Here is a 17,006-nt window from a genome sequence, read left to right on the forward strand (position 1 = left end):
CTAAGATGGCAAACTGGCTAAAAATATGTTTCATATTTTCTCTTTTTTCTTACCCTACAGAATTCTATGTGAATATTATTCTCTTTAATCCTTCTTTATCCTCAGTGAATACACCTTCACCTTCCATCCCACCCTCCCACTCCACATGCTTTCACAGGAAATAAATTCACAAGAGATGCACCATTTTGCCAGACTGAGTTAAGGAAAGAGAGGACAGTTTTGTAAGTTTCAGTTTCATGCATAAGTATAATCCAACTGCCTTATGATGGGAAATCTTATCTTCTTCCACTGAAAGCTGAGGAAATAAAAGTGAAAGTGCAATATAATAAACCAGTGTCTGAGGAAATACCCAAGTACAGCATCCCTAGGAACAATCATGCAAGAAATCCAACCACTTCCCAAAGTCTTCTTAGGGCAGGGTGATTGAGAAACCCAGTAGGAGGCAAGATTAATTAGTTCCTGGCAGGCACATGATTCAGCAAGACCAGCTTCAATTAAGATCCTGTGCAAAAGGGACAGGTTCCTATTTCGTATTAAGCCATGAGGGAAAAATGTCCAGCTCTCAAGTGAGAACAGCCTGCGAAGTGCTTTCTCAAATCACAAGTTTAACCTTTGGAAGTCATAGGGAATAAAGTAGAATGGTTTTCCCCCTACATTATAGAAAGGTAATTCTATTGGTAGTGTAGATAGGTCAGAGCAGAGGCCCTGGAAACAGGGAGTTACAATAAGAGGCCAGCACAATAGTCCAGCAGGGAAGTGGGCAAGGGAGTGTTGTAGGTTGAACTGTGTCCTCTAAAATAATATGCTGCCCTGGCTGGTGTGGCTCGGTGGACTGAGCGCCAGCCTGTGAATCGAAAGGTCGCTGGTTCAATTCCCCATCAGGGCACATGCCTGAGTTGCAGGCCAAGTCCCCAGTTGGGGGCAGGCTAGAGGCAATTGATCGATGTATCTCTTGCACATTGATGTTTCTCTTCCTCTCTTTCTCTTTCCCTTCCCCTCTCTAAAAAAAAAGTAAATAAAAAAAATCTTAAAATGATATGCTGAAGTCCTAACCCCACGTATCTGTGTATGTGACCTTATTTGGAAATGGGGTTTTACCGATGTGCTCAAGTTAAGATGAAGTTGTGCTGTGTTAGGGTCAGCCTTTATATAATGACCGGTGTCCCTACAAGAAAGGAGAAATTTGGACACAGCACACAGACGAGGAGAACACCATGTGATGACAGAACCGCTACAGGATCAGCAAGCCTTGCTTCTCAAGCTTGACTTTTCCTGTTATAATTCTTTTGAGTGATTAAAACGTTTTCATTTTTGTTATTAATATAAAGTCATGGGCATGCGAGATACAACACAGAAAACAGTCAATAATATCATCATAACTTTATAAGTTGACAGATGGGTACTAGACTTACTGTGATCACTTCGTAAGGTAAATAGATGTTGAATCAATATATTATCCACCTGAAACTCATAGAATATTGCATGTCAACTATATTTTAATAAAATTGAATTTTAAAAGAGGTTTTTCATTTTTATCCCTTAAGAGATTGGACTCTGGCAAGTAAGTTCATGGAAACTGAGAAAAGGAAAGAACCCCCTGAGGCACAAGGAGCCGGCTGCCATGGACCGGGTGCTGCCCCTCTGCTCCTAAGATCTCCCCCTGGAGCTCTCTCAGCGGGACACATCTGTGTCTGTATTGGTCATTTTTATGCTTCCAGGTGTTATCTATCATTAATTATTTAGTTCTTTATTTAGATACAATCGGCCTTTAAAAATTTTGTTCTTTATTTAGATACGATTGGCCTTTAACAATTTTGCAGGTATTTCATTCACGTGCATGAAACATCAGTGGCTGCAATGAGGGGAATACTGATATGTATCTGGAGACCTAGACTCTCAGCTAGAATGAAGGAGGGATCTGGTTTCTCATTTTACAAAAAAAAAAAAAACCAAACCGTTTTCTCGTATCTCCCAGCAAGGCTGTCCAGGAAGGCCCCCCACAAGAGAGCCCCTTCTGCAGCCCAGCCCCCCCCCCCCCCTTCAGCAGTATCCTGCCACCCGGGCCTGTCCTGCCTGTATGCTTTCAACAGTAAGGAAAAGAAGACACCAAACCAGACCAGCCAGGAGCCCGCTGGTGCCTTCCACATCAGTTCAGAGTCTCCAGATACATACCAGCAACCCTCACAGCTGCCACTATATCTTACACACTTGAACTGAAACACTTGAAAAAAATTAAAGGTCAATTAGCATAAATGAAGAGCAAATAGTTAATTACAGATAAGACCCAGAAGCATAAAAATGGTCCGATATGAGACACAGAAGTTTCTAATCCTATGACACATATACTGTAGTTCCTGCAGAACCAAACTTCCCAGGCACCTGAGGGGTCTGCCCTTACCTAGTCTGGGGCTATTTTGAATATTCTCTGACTGGCCCCATCTTAGCCTAAGCATTACGACCAATTTTACTTTATACTGGGAACAAAGTGAGTTAATAGAATGAGCCGTTCTGTACACCAAGCTAATGAACACTCCTGAGCCATCAAGAGTAGGGTAGGTACTTGGCCACGCTTCTGAAGGTGAGAACGCTTTGAGAAGCCTTTCCCATCCACTCATCCATTGTTCATTATGACCAAACTTCCCACCACAGTTAAGCTGCTTCTTACTCTGACAAAATCAAGACCTCGGGCTTTTCCTATCACATACAATAAAAACATCCCCCAAACACACAGCTTAATGAGTGTCTGAATTGTTTCAAATGTCTGTTCACTGGATGCTATTTCTCATACCCACTAATGAAATCTTACTTTTGGCCCAGTAGCAGAATAGCCAACCAGGGTATTTAGGAGCCAGAGTTTGTGTTACTATATTCAATGATGCCAATGGACATGGAGAAAAGGACAGAAGAGGGAAAAGTCCACATCAGAGATCCAGCTGCTAAATCTAGTTGACATGGAACACAGCAGAATCAGTCTCTAAGAGCCAGCTGGGGATGGGGGGGCGTAATTCATCTAAACAGAAGCCCTGATCTTAGCCACACAATGTCTGCCACTGTACTTCACAGTGCATTGAGATTTCTTCCTCCCTGGGAAAATAATTCTTTTCTACAGAAAATAGTTCTAGGGACCCTTTTCCAAAGTGGTAACTTTTTTACCCTACCTAGTAAGAGAAGTATTAAAAGAAGGCAACACCTGTCATGAAAACCCGGGGCAGCTCAAGAAAAGCTGTGTGGGAAAAGGGGAGAAAGGAAAGAGTTCAGGCTCTCCCCAAAGCAAATCCCACAGCACATTCCTCACACTTTTCCCCCAACTTGACAAACAGCTTCCTCTTGTGAACATGTCCAATTCCAGTAACTCTCTACCTTGTGAACAATAAGGAAACCAAGCCAGGGGAAAATGAGACTGAGAAATGGAGTGTCCATTAAAACACTCACTGATACAGAGGTCAGACTGACGGTTGCCAGTGGGGAGGGGTTGGGCGACTGGGTGAAAAAAAGCAAAGGAATTAGGAAGCACAAATTTGTAACTACAAAAGGCAAAGGAAGTAAGAAGCACAAATTATAAATTTACTACAAATTAATAAATTACAAATTTGTGCTTCTTAATGTAAAGGATGTAAAGTACAGTATGGAGAACATGGCCAATAATATTCTAATAACTATGTATGGTGCCAAGAGGGTACTTAAATATCAGGGGCCACTTTGTAAAGTATGTGACTGTCTAACCACGATGCTGTACACCTGAAATGAAAACAAAATACTATTGAATATAAGCTGTAATTAAAAAAGAAAACTTTAAAAAATATATACAACACTTGGAGACAACGGTCGTTCTCCAGATGCCTGCTTGTGCACGCCAGGCCATGGAAACCCTCACGCTCTCCTTCAGGAATCTCAGCAGTAAGCTCTTTCTGGTGGAAAAATAGCCTGCTTCTGACCTTATTTATCTCTGCCTCAGGGCATTGCGTAATGCTCAGGTCCTCCTGTACCAAGGACAGAGTTCAGTGGCCTTGGCACCACTCCACAAGAATCCACAGGTGGGTCTCACGCTGTCTCTGCTTCTCAGAATCCAGAAGAAACGTTTCCTTCTTATATAATCCCACATAACAGCCTTGCCAGCAGCCACTCCCTTGTCACTTGCATCTAAAATATCAAGGAAACTTTGTACCAACTACTCCATCAAATAAACACTTTCCAATGGGAATAAACCAATTTTGCTGTTAGATATTCAATGCACCACTGGGCCTAGGTTTTAATTTCCCATATATGTGAATTTTGACAAGATCTGGAAAAATATCATTAGAATGAACAAGCAGGTTGTATGGGTCAAGATACCTGCTATATCAAAACACACATTATGTATACATTGTTCCCCACCCTAAACCCATTACCCTAAACATATTGTGACTTTTTTTGTCTCAATTATGTGGATAAATGTAACTGTTGTTTGCTTTTGCTTTTTTTTTAACAATCTAAGAAATTATGCCTAATTTTCCACAGAGCATATATAGGAGTGGGCAAAAGTAGTTTTACAACTGTAATACAAATAAATAATAAAATAGTTAATAACTAATTGTACAAGAATAAACTGTTTTTGGGTACTCACAACTGTGAACCTACTTTTGCCCATGCCTGTATTATTCTGCCATTTTTATTTTTAAAAAGAATAACTATATATGCGTATATTGTATGTTAAAAGAATATCTCTGGCTAATTCTCAAGAAACTGATAATCAGGAAGGAGTCTTGCTTTTCTCTGTATTTTTTGTGTTTTTGAAGTTTGAACAATGTACTTATTTTATGTATATGAAAATGTAAATTAAATTAAAATGTTATGCCCAGAACAAAATCCTTCCTATGAAACATATGGGCGCAGAAACCTGTCAGTCCACACAGTGCCTGGCCATCCAAAGAGTATTTTCTGGACAGCCCAGTAGCTCCCAGCACTGAGTAAACACCCAACTTGCCTTAGTGTGCTTGGCAAGACGCTCAGAAAAGTTCTCCAAGGAAATCGTCAGGACGGAAAACCAGCCCACTCATGTTTGAATTTGCCCAGAAAGGCCTTTTTCTACCAGAGGCTGAAGAGGAAAGTTGGGTCCATAGTATGAGAACAGAGCCTGCCTGGGCACATTCTTCATGCTGACATGTAGATCTTTGGATTTAAAGCTGCTCAGGAAACCATGCAGTGGGGCTGAAGGTCTCAATCAAGGATAGACAGAGCATGACTGATAGCATTTATCAGGATTCTCTGATTTTCGAGTGGAAGCCAGATTTTGTGTACAAATTCCATCCTAATGTGTAGCCTTTTCATGACTTCACCTAATCATTTGCCCCGCCCTTCTCTCTCCCCCATCACAGCCTGGCTTAACCCCACTTACCCAGAGCCCAAACCCTACTTCCTTAGGTGTCCTTTCCCTGAAAAGGAGGGTTTCACAACCAAAGTCTGTGAATCACAGATTTTGTTCAGTCCAGGAAGGCAAGCCAATCCATAAGCTTTGTGTAGTGTAGAATAATGGCATGGCAACCCTTTGCATTGAAAACCCTTTAGGACTGGAAGGGGCACCCACCCCATATGACAGGATGTGGTCAGACAGTAGCACCCAGGCCTGACTCTGACTCACTTTGCCCTATTCTGCCAGGTTCTTCCCTGTCTTCCTGCTCAGCCAGTTAACACCCCACTGATCCCAGCCCCAAATGGCTCTCAGGGATTAGGCCCTTCACTGGGCATCTCATGATAAAGGAGCTGAGGCATGGCCAATCTGTGTTTCTAATGGCTCCTTGGTCCCTCATCTCCAAAGAAGTGTACAGTCCCTATAGCTCTTCCTGTCCTCCCAAAAGATACACAGATTCAAGGTCTTATAGCACCTATAGGAAAACCAGAACTGCACCCCACAGCAGGGAAGCTAGAATGAGAGGCACCATGTCAGTTATTTACTCCTTGAACTTAGGTCATACTACTTTCTAGGGGAGGCCTCCTCCACTGCCTCTCTTCATTCAATCTATGAAAATTTTCTAAAGATACTTACAGAGAAACACTACAATTCATAATATTTACCAAAACAGCAGTAGACCTACAAAATCAGGTCAAATGATCAGTTTGAAATGAGAATCTAGGTGGAAGTTCTGGAGTATTTGTTTTTCTTCTTTGCTGCCCTGTGGATACATTGCTATGGCCAGCAGAGCAAGAACAGAAAGGGAAGGATATGTTCTAAGAGTCCAGCTCAAACAATCCAATATGCTTGCAGGAAAGAGATAATTGTTTATAGCTCAAAGGAATAAGCATATGGAGAAATTTGTAGTCCATCCCAGAATCTCAACAACTAAATTATCTCTATGTGGGCAGGGGCATACTGAGTTGTTAGGCACATAGTAGGTGCTCAGAAAATACAAGCGAATCAAGGTGCTGAAATGAAAACTCACTTAAACTCCCACATAAGGCTTAGCTCAATATGCACAATAACTCATGCATCACAGAATGCATGACAAATCAATGTACAAATTGCTCTCACATCTCTAAAAGCATGAGCTTCAGAGAAACATTTATAAATGGAAACTTGCATTTATTAAACAACTTCTGTGAAATAATGCAGTGCCTACAATAATTTCATCTTTTTCAAACTTTTGTTTCCTTGTTGTTTAATCAAATAGTATGGTGATAATACAGACATTGAGAATCCTTACTAAAATTCCTGGTTTAGACTTTGATAAAAATGCTTTGGGTTAAATAAGTAAAACAAACCTAATAAGTCAAAATGAGATCTGTTATTCACACATCACATGAGGGAGACATTAAATCAAGGTCCAGTGCCATTTGAGGGGGTGGAATGAGTACATAGGGAGCAGAAGTCAAAACACAGACCTCTCCCCTGCCAGGAGCTCACAACCTCCTTAGTCCAGCACCCGCCCCAAAGATCCTAAGCTGATTCAGAGGTAAGCAGCTTGGAGAAGGGGGTGGGGTGGGGTCACTCCCAGTCCAATGAGGACTGGCCACACTGCCTCACCTCTCTCCCACCCTGGCCAGCCTGGGCCAGCAGACCTTGAAACCCTTGGTCTCTTGGCTGCCAATCTTCACCCTCAGCTAAATTCAGTCACCACATGTCTCTGTTCTTGCTCCCAGGTCACTAAATGATGCTGGGGTGAGGGGATCCTAACAGACCTTGCAATTCAAGCCATTCAATTTCAGCAAGTTCTTCACACAGGTTGATCTAGGTTCCTCATTACCCAGATGTTCGAAATAGATTTTTTTTTTTTCACAATAGCTCTTCCGAAACTTTTCCAATTTTCTCTAATGCCCAGTGTCAACCTTCCTGCCTCTCAGATTATCAGACAGGTAGCCCCTAAGCTCCTCTGATCTTAGAGTGTCCTTATGTGTTCCAATGGACTTTCTTCCCTCTCATGCCTAAGGAAGGTCTAGACTGTGACACTAGATGACACTAGGACCCACAACCTCCTGCCTGAAAACTGATCATCCAGCCTCTTGGGTTACTCCATCTCAGTCTGTTCTGTCTCCCTCCTTTTTATTTCCTCCATTTCCCAACACCCTGGCTTCCACATTCTTCACCATTCTCCATGTCTAGGATATCTCGCTCATTCCCATGTATTCATGCAGAAGACTCCCTGCATCTGCAACTCTACCTCTTGTCTCTCTTGAGCTCTAGACTCAATATTTCCAACTATTGCTTCAAGTTTTCCGAATGATGTTCCATGAGCACTTCACACTGCATTCTACTCAAACAAGGCTCATGATCTTGCCTTCCTCTAGGACACTCTACATCTCCCTATGCCCTTTCTATTAATGACATTACCATCAATCACCCCAAGACACTGAGCTTAGAAAGTGGCCGAAAGCCACACATGCTGCCCTTCTGGATCAAGCACCATATTTGTACAGAAACCATACTTCCCACAGGCTGCTCCCAGACAGTTACTAAGCCCAGCAGGAGAACTAATGCAAACCCATTCCTACAAGACATGGGACTCCTGCCATGGGCAACTTTAGCTCAAGGACTCCCCAACTTTCTTGTATCTGTGCTGCAGTCTAAGATTTCTCCTACCCAACCCTCCTGCCATCTGTCTTCCCTCCTTCCACCAGAGTCAGAATTGCATCACTGTTGAAAGGCTCCCCTGCCTTCTCCTGCTCCCACCCTCAACAAATTCCTCGCATATCTAATGTTGTCTTGGTGACTGCTTCCTGGTAGTCCTGAACTAATGGTATTTAACATCTCGCCTCTAGAGTCTCCAGCAACCTCTCAACTTGCCTCCTTGCCTCTGACCTCAGAGGCACTTTACAAAACACAGTGAATCATGTTCCTTCCCTCTGTAATAACTGTTAATGTCGCCCTATTGCATAGAGGAAAACAAATCTCTTATCAAGTTCTGAGCCCTCCATACCTTGTTTTCCATGCCGCTCTGCAGCCTAGTGTTCTATATGCCATTCCTCATCTAATTATGTATGTCCATATTTCCATGCCCAAGTTCATGCCATAACCTCAGCCAAACCATTCATTTTATTTACAGACCTACAGAGCTATTAAATATCTATCTCCCTATCAGTTGTAACCTACAGTTACTCAGGGATCACATCTTTATCATCTTTTACCTCCTAAGGTACCCTTATACTCTCAGTGTCTAAAACAGTGTCTTATTTTCCATAGAAACCTCTCAGTAAATGAGGAATGAAAACAGAGGATGTTGTAAAAATAGATTTGGTGATAGTTCATAGCTCAGTGGCGATAGCTTATAACTCAATGGTAACATTTAGTATATGGGCAAATGGCCCTACGTACCTTAATAGTCCTTATGAGTAACACGATATTTATAATACAGTATAGCTGATTTCATTTTGATAGCATTGAATATTAAAGTTAGATAAAACTCAATGTAATTTAACATTGATGAATGTGGTAGTTAAAAAAAAAAAAAAAAAGTCTGCAGCCCTGGCCAGGTGGCCCAGTTGGTTGGAGCACTGTCCAATACGCCAAAAGGTTTTGGGTTCAATCCCCAGTCAGAGTGTGTACAAGAAGCAACCGATCAATGTTTCTCACATCAATGTCTCTCACTCGCTCCCTCCCTAAAAAAAAAAAAAAAATCAATGAAGACATATCCTTGGGCAGCGAAACTATCTGTATGATACTATAATGATAGATATATGTCATTGTACATTTGTCCAAACCCATGGAATGTATGACACCAAAAGTGAATCTTAATGTAAACATGGAAAGTATGGACTTCAAATGATAATGAAGTGTCAATGTAGGTTCATCAGTTGTAAAAAAATGTACTACTTTTGTGGGAGCTGTTGATAATGAAAGAGGCGATATATACATATGAGGGTTAAGAGTATTTAGGAACTCTGTACCTTCCCTTCAATTTTGCTGCGATCCTAAAACTGCTCTAAAAAGTAAAGTCTATTTAAAAAAATATGTGTGCAATTTTTACACTCCTCCTTTCAAAAGGTGGAAACAAACTGCCCTTCTCTTGGGTCATAATTTAGTGACTCTCTAGTGAGTAAAATATGGTCTAAGAGATGCTATAGGACTTTTAAGTCCAGGTCATAAAAAGGATAGCTTTTGCCTGGCTTTCCTTCTCTCTAGAATCACTGGCTCCGAGGGAATCCAGCTGCCGTGTATTGAGGATACTCAGGCAGCCTGTGGAGAAGCCCATGGGAGAAGGCACTAAGGCTGCCCACTCACAGCCAGCACCAGCTTGCCAGCAATCGGAGTGAGCCACCTTGGAGAGGCTCCTCCAGCCCTGGTTGAACATCCACCAATGTCTGACTGCACCCTCATGAGAGACTCCAAGCCAGAACCACCCTGCTTAGTTGCTCCTGGATTCCTCACACACAAGAACTTACTCTAAGCCACAGAGTTTCACAGTAATTTCTTATACAGCAAAAGATAATTGACACAATGGCTGTTCCAAAAGAGTCAATTTAAAAAATATTGTTAAATTAGTGGTTTCATTTATATAAAATGTCTTTGATAATGCTGGATGAATTCCATGACCCTTTAATAAAATGAAGATAAAACAAAGATACTGTTTTACACATTATATTCTTTGTCCCAATCTCATGGCCTCTTTGCTCTCTCATCACGTCAGCATGGTTGTGTCCTTTGCATATCCAAAGAGAAGAAAGCCCTGTGAAAAGATTCCAATCTAAAATGGAACCAGAGGATATGAAACGGAGAGTCTCACACCTGCTCCCCTTCAGAAGAATGGAAGTGAGAGACAGATTTCCCATAAATGCCTCCCCTGCAGAAGACCGACACTTACCCCCTGACAACTGAACTTCCTGCTTGCACTCTGGCTTTGACTTCCCCCTTCGTGCTCCTTGCCCATGAAAACAGCCTGCTTGAAACCTGCAACGGACTGAACTCGCCTATGGTTGACACAGCACGTGTTCCCGGAATTGCAATTCTGCTATTCATTCCCAAATAAACTCAAATTTCTGGTCATTTAAGCTTACCTCAGTTTACCTCCTTATTTAGGTTTACTGTCCAAAACCTTTTAATGTTAAAAATGATACTTTATAAAGACTGGTATTTCTAGTTTGGTGTTCTAAATTTAAAAGGGGGGAAATAAATATAACTTATTTTCAGATTCATCTCTTTTAAAATCAATATTTTTACTTTTCCACTTCTATCAGGATATACCACCACATATTTATCTGAAATATCCCTATGGTATAATAGGAATATATTTGGTCTTTGTCTTTGGAATTTCCTGGGTAACAGGAATCTTTTGTTACTATTATAAACCCTTTTGATCACACAGGAGTTTCTGATAATGAAGTGATTTAAGGTGGGGATCCTAACTGGCCTCAAGATAGGATTGATCACCAGAAAGACCAAGCGATTAGAGGGTTGGAACTTTCAGCCCAACCCACAGACCTCTGGGAAGGGGAAGAGGGGGAAGTTTCAGATTAAGCTCTATAAAAATTCTTGAACAGATTTGATGAGTCTCTGGGATGGCTGCTGGGAGAATGGCTTACCTCCCTTCCACAGGGACAGGAGGTCCTGTACTCAGGACCCTTCCAGGCCTCGCCCTGTGTACCTCTCCATTTGGGTGTCCACCAGTATCTTTTATGATATCCTTTATAGTAAATCGGTAAACTTCAGGAGATGTTTCTGAGTTCTGTGAGCTACTCCAGCAAATTAATCAAACGCAAGGAGTAGGTCATGGAAACGTTCAACTTACATAGTTTGTTGGTCAGAAGTACAGATGACAGGCCCTGGCTGGACAGCTTAGTTGGTCAGAGTGTCCTCCTGATATGCCAAGGTTGTGGGGATCAACCAATGAATGCATAAATGAGTGAAACAACAAATCGATGTTTCTCCCACTGTAAGGATTACCCCTACTCCTCTGCCAAACAAAAGGTTAACTCCTACAGCAAGTTCAGAAGCTTTCATCATTCAGTCAGTCTTTGTTTATTTCCACAATTGTATAATGAAAATCCTAGTTAAAGATGAAATAATAATTCATTTAAGCCAGGAACTGAAGGAGCAAGGAATGGCCAAGGGAGAGCCCTGCCATAGGCTGAGGAGTCTACAGGCACGACCTGTTGGCAGACATCATCTGGCTGGAAGACAACTGACATCCACAGCCTAGGGAACAGCTACTCCATCCATGCAGGTGTCCTTGGGGTCAGTTCAGGAGAGTGCCCAACTCCGCTGGGGTGAGGGTCACCACCTGCAGCTGCATTACACAACACCCCTTCCCTCTGTTCACTACCTTCCATTAAAAATCACTGAAAGTGATGTAGCGTAGAACGTTCAAGTTCTCACAAGTCTATCAGAAGTCTCATTCAGACAGCTCAGATGCTCGGTTCTCATTGACCAGTTTAGGTTGTTTAGTTTCTCCTCTCTTTCTAAGCATGCTCACAATAAGCAAGGTACAATTTTGTGTAAGTTTCAAACCCTGCAGCTTCTGTGAAACTGGACTAGTTCAGTCTGGTTAATTTGAGGTGATTTCTCTGAAAATACTAAATGATGAGGCATTCCATATCTAAAACTGATAGGCTTCATCTTGAAAGTACTTTTAAATTTTGTATGAATTACATGATGAAAACATAGTTATTGTAGAAAACCTCAAAAAAGCAAAGTTACAAAAAGAAAGCTAAAATCATCCATAATGACCATCCAGAGAAACAAATGTTCCTTCTTATTTTTTTTTTTCCCTTGTATAAAAATGAGGGAGGAGGGACTCAATAGGATGAAACTGTTAGGGTTTTGAACTGAGTAGCTTTGCTTCTCTCTCTGAAGTATGACTTACTCTGAAGTCAACTGATAATCAAGGTATTCTTTCAAGGCACTTCCTGAAGTGCCCAAGGGGAGGGCGAGGCTCCTGCATAACAGATGGACCATCTGTACTTCCCTGATGCCATCTGACCACTCTGTCATGTGCATGCTGGTCCCTCTGCCTGCAGCAGCCTCCCCCAGCCTCGCCCAGCAGGACAGCACTCCTCATCCTTCAATACCCAGCTCCAGTTCTGCACCCTGAGAGCAGGCAGAGTGTTCCCATTCCTGTGCTCTCAGCGTGCTGCTGCCTTTCCACTAGCGCAGGTGGCAAAGGGCAGTGATTCCAGTGTGACTGGATTTGTGCACATCCGTAAACTGGATACGTCAGAGTTAGGACAGAAATTTTCTACTTTGTACAAACACCCCCTTGCAGAGGACACACTGAAGACTGTGTTAACTGGTGTTTGGAGTGTGGATAGTGGAGATGCACTGCCTGGTTTGAGTTAATTTCTATCTTCACCAGTTAAAAGCTATGACCCTGAGCAAGTTACGTGTCCACCATATACCACGGTTTCTTTATCTTTAAAAGAGAGGTGATATGGTATTTACCTCACAGGGTTATAATAAGGACTAAATTAATACATGAAAGTGCCTTACAAAGTGCCTGGTACATGGCAAGCACTGCATGAACTCTTGAGATTATGAAGTTATTCCTAAGAACTAACCCAAATGTGTTCATGCTGCTTACAGTTCTCAGTCTTTTTACTCATCTATAGGGGCACTGAGTACTCATAACTAACTAGCTCTTATTAGTTTTTTCTATACATGGCAAACAAATATTTGGTCTAGAATTCCTCTCTGACTACAATAGAACACAGCCACGCATGTGAAACAAAACTTGCATATTGCTGCCCCGCTATTAAATGGAGATGCTACTATTGGAAGTTACCTGTACCAATATACTCATGCTATGGGGAGAATATTCATTACCCATGACATGCACACACCTGAGTAAAACATTGAAGCCCTTCTGATGTATGCTGCATACTGCCCCTCACCTCCCCCAGTCCCAGCTCACTCTTCCAAAAAACAAGCTTCGCTGGACAGCCAGTCCACTTCAGGTCAAGGGAAGACTCCTGACCATGCAATGTTTTCCGAGTCACCTCAGACCAACCAGATGGCACCATGCCCAAATCTGACAGAGGCTGCTGAGTTTAAAGTTTACATTTAAGCTGCTAATTACTTATCAGGAGTTTGCTTCCAGGGAGAGAGACAGACAGAGAGAGAGAGAAGAAATGGCACCCCCTGATCGTCAAATTATTCAACTGTTTAACAAGTAGCTTAACTAAAAAAGGATAGACAAGTTTCACACATTTCCTAGGCTTTAATGCTTTTAAAGAACAGCATATTTTAGATTATATTATAAAAAGAGCTAATCTAAACATTCTCTGACTTTGAAAGTCTCAGAAAGGCATTTACTGGGTTAGCCCAAAAGTTCATTTCGTTTTTTCCATATGTGGCTCTAGTAGTGCTTGGTTGTCTTTAACATCATTCAAAACAATTATTTTTAGATTGTATTATACAGATGTCATATCAGTGTACATTTAAAAAACATATCAAAATTGATAAATATTTGTGCAGCCGTTTTAATATTGAAGATGAAAGAAGGTATGCACCATTTTCAGCATATTATGCTTTATTATTTCAAGAAAGGTAAAAATGCAACTGAAACACAAAAAAGTTTGAGGAGTGTATGGAGAAGGTGCTATGTAGGACTGATGGAACATGTCAAAAGTGGTTTATGAAGTTTCTTGGTACTGACATTTTAGCCAAATAATTCTTTGCTGTGCGGTTGTCTTATGCATTGGAAGGTGTTGAGCAGCCCCCCGGCCTCTACCCACTAGAAGCCAATAGTAGAAGATAGTCGACATATTCAAAATATTCAAATCAATAGTTATTGGTGCAAATGAAAAATGTGTCTTTTATTTTATGGAAAAAACTAAACGGACTTTTTGGCCTATCCAATACTTGCTGATACATTCACCTGAAGCTTGCTTTACAAATACACAGTTCTTCATTCCTTAAACATCCAATGAATCAGGATTCTGATTTCCTTAAATTGAAATAGACAAGGCTTCCAGCTGTCCCTAGTTCTGAATCAATTCAACAGAACAAAATGTCCAGATTTTTTTCTATGATCAAGGTTCCTGCCATTAGGGGAACCAGTTCAGATCTGAAATCAGCAAGGGGAGCAGTCATCAGCATAGTTTAACTTACAGTAGCCAGCAAGAGCTAGACTGGCTCCATACTTCAAGTTCCCTACTTTAAAACAAAATAAAGCATGCCTTCTGTATATCCTCTCTGTCCTAAAACCTAAAACAAAACAAAACAATTGACTTATCTTCATTGACTCCTTAAATAAAAGAGATAATAGCATCTCCATGAACCAAAATCAGATAACTCCATGAGAATTCTTTCCTGGTTTTTTTTTTTTTAAGAGCTTTTTTTCAGTTCTATCTGTCCCTTGGACTTGTGAATTCTCACCTCAGTCCTGGAAAAATCTGACAGTCTTCAGACCATTAAAAACATTTAAAATATAAAATAAAATCCTAAGAAAATCTGTGTCAACTAAGCTCTCTGAACCAAGTATTAACCTCATTTGTATGTTTCTCTGTAAAAAACATTCAGACTTAAAAAAGTACTACCGTCTTTCAGTAGGTATAAATAATAAAATCTGGGTGTAAGATAATAAAACAATTAAAATCTGTTGTGGTATAAAGAACTTTGGGCTTCGAGTCCAGATGTCTGGGTCTTCCCTTTTTTTGTTTTGTTTTCTTTTGTTTTTGTGACTCTCTAATTGCATGACTGTAGGCGATTCCTTTGTCCCTTCAGAGCCTCTTCCTTGATCTGGAGAGGTAATAAAACCTCTCCACCCAAAGGATGATAGAACCGTGGTCCCTGTCGGGTGCCTGAGAAGACATCCTCCCATGTGTTTGCGCGCTGCCTTCCCTGGGAAGTTTGCAGGCACCTCTCAGAGCCCTGATAAAGACCTAGAAAGGTGCTGCATAGACTCCATCCTAGGTTACAAAACTGACTGCTTATGGAGCTCAATGCTCCACCCTCTTGAGGTATCCGCCGCTATTTTATTTTAATAAACATACTCATTCCCCGTCTTGAGCAATCCTAACCTAGAGCTGGTCTCTCAGAGACCACAGAAGACAAATACGCCAGAGCAAGCGGCGTCTAAGGAGCCCTCCCGGCCACTTACAAACAGGGTCTTCCATTTTCAAGGGCTTTTTCAAACGGATGCTGGCGGGGACCGTTTTCTCCATCAATTCATCAATGCTCTAAAATTGAAACGCAAGTCGGTGAACATGAAAGCAAGAAGAAAATGCTTCTGAGTTAAAAGAATCACTTCTGTGTTTTGTATCTACAAAGACTTGTGGGAACCTCATTTAAATCGCCTAATGACGATTTCTTTTTAAAAAGAAAAGAACAACTTTGAGCAATCTAGAAATTGCTTGGAGGAAAGAAAATAATGAAGCAGGGCAGTGATTGAGCCCCTCCCGGTTGGATTTCAGTAGGCAACAGGAGATAATCGGATAAACTAGGAGGTCCTCCTCCCCCAAAGTTAGGGCTCATCAGCAGGGCGACTTGGGTTGAAAACAAACAGTTTTGAGGCGCGAAGAGCGGGTGGAGGACAAAAACTACGCGATGGGGAAAAGCGTGGGGCACGGGGACCGAGAGCACGGACTCGCTTCCGCGCCAGGGCCCGGGACCGGGGCGCGGGTCCCACGCAGAGCAAAGCAGCGCTTGTGCGGGGGCAGGAGGCAAAGCCGGCAGAACCCGGACAGGTCGCAGTGAGGTCCGGAGGGCCGGGTGGGGGTCCTTACCGCCAGCCCCAGGGTCTGTAGCATCTCCTTCTGGTCTTTGTCCCCAGGTCCGATGTGCCTCCGGGCGAAGTCGTCGTGTCTGGGCAGGAGGCGCTCGAGAAGGCGCGAGGCCCCAGCCCTGCCACTGTCCCCACCGCCGCTACTGTTGTCACGGCTCTGCCGCACCCAAAGCGGGCCCGCGCCTCCCGCCAGGCGGCGGCCGCCCCCGACTCCGCAGCCCAGACGCAGCCCCCAGGCCTTGGCGCAGGTCTGCATGGTCGCTGCCACAGTCTCCAGCCCCGGACCGCTGGAGTCGGTTGCGCTCCTATCCCCTCGTCTGGTCTCGGTCCCCCGGGTGGCAGCTGCCTCCGGCCTGGAGTCCCTTCCCACAGGATGACCGGCGCGACAGATGGTTGTACGCTCCGGGGTGATGAATGGGAAGAGGACTCACGGGGGACACGCGCGCAAAGTTGTTGCTGCACACTAGGCACCTGCTCCGCACACTTTAAGCGTTGCCCTGGGGGGCGGGCGGTGGGATGGGGCCAGCAAACGCTCGGCGAATGGTAGTGAATGGAGGGGAGGGGGCGGGGCAGGCAGGACCCCGCCCCTCTCCCTACCCACTTCGGGCCCCTGCTCCCGGCATCCTCAGTTACTCCTACTCCATCTCTGGTTCGTGCAGACGCTGGGGAGCACCTTGTGCCAGACGTCAGTCCTGGACCTCCCTCGGGAAGGATCCGGGACAGCCGCGGGCAAAGAGCCTGGGGGACTGAGATGGAAGGTGACCGGCTGAGATGGAAGGTGACCCTGACTGGGAGACCAGACACTTTGAGCTGGTTAGTCTCCATTTATTAATTTTGGAGTATCTTTCTCTGTCATATCTCATGGAAACCGATATGAGCAGA

At 43.0% G+C, this 17,006-nt stretch overlaps 1 protein-coding gene across 2 annotated transcripts in view; it reads right to left on the bottom strand.

Moving 5' to 3' along the window:
- The window catches only part of GLDC (glycine decarboxylase), an 82,825-nt gene extending 66,252 nt beyond the window's left edge, over nt 1-16,573 (bottom strand). For both annotated transcript variants that reach the window (XM_054583126.1, XM_054583125.1), the window contains exons 1-2: nt 16,126-16,573; nt 15,501-15,579 (exon numbers count right to left, since the gene is read on the bottom strand). In XM_054583126.1, the coding sequence (XP_054439101.1) occupies nt 15,501-15,579; nt 16,126-16,380 (334 nt within the window). In that variant the 5' untranslated portion in view covers nt 16,381-16,573. The remainder of the gene's footprint in view (nt 1-15,500; nt 15,580-16,125) is intronic.
- Between the last annotated feature and the right edge of the window lie 433 nt (nt 16,574-17,006).

Source organism: Pteronotus mesoamericanus, unplaced genomic scaffold (assembly GCF_021234165.1).
Source record: "Pteronotus mesoamericanus isolate MK-2021 breed Mesoamerican mustached bat unplaced genomic scaffold, CSHL_Meso_final contig_73, whole genome shotgun sequence".
Taxonomy (NCBI): domain Eukaryota; kingdom Metazoa; phylum Chordata; class Mammalia; order Chiroptera; family Mormoopidae; genus Pteronotus; species Pteronotus mesoamericanus.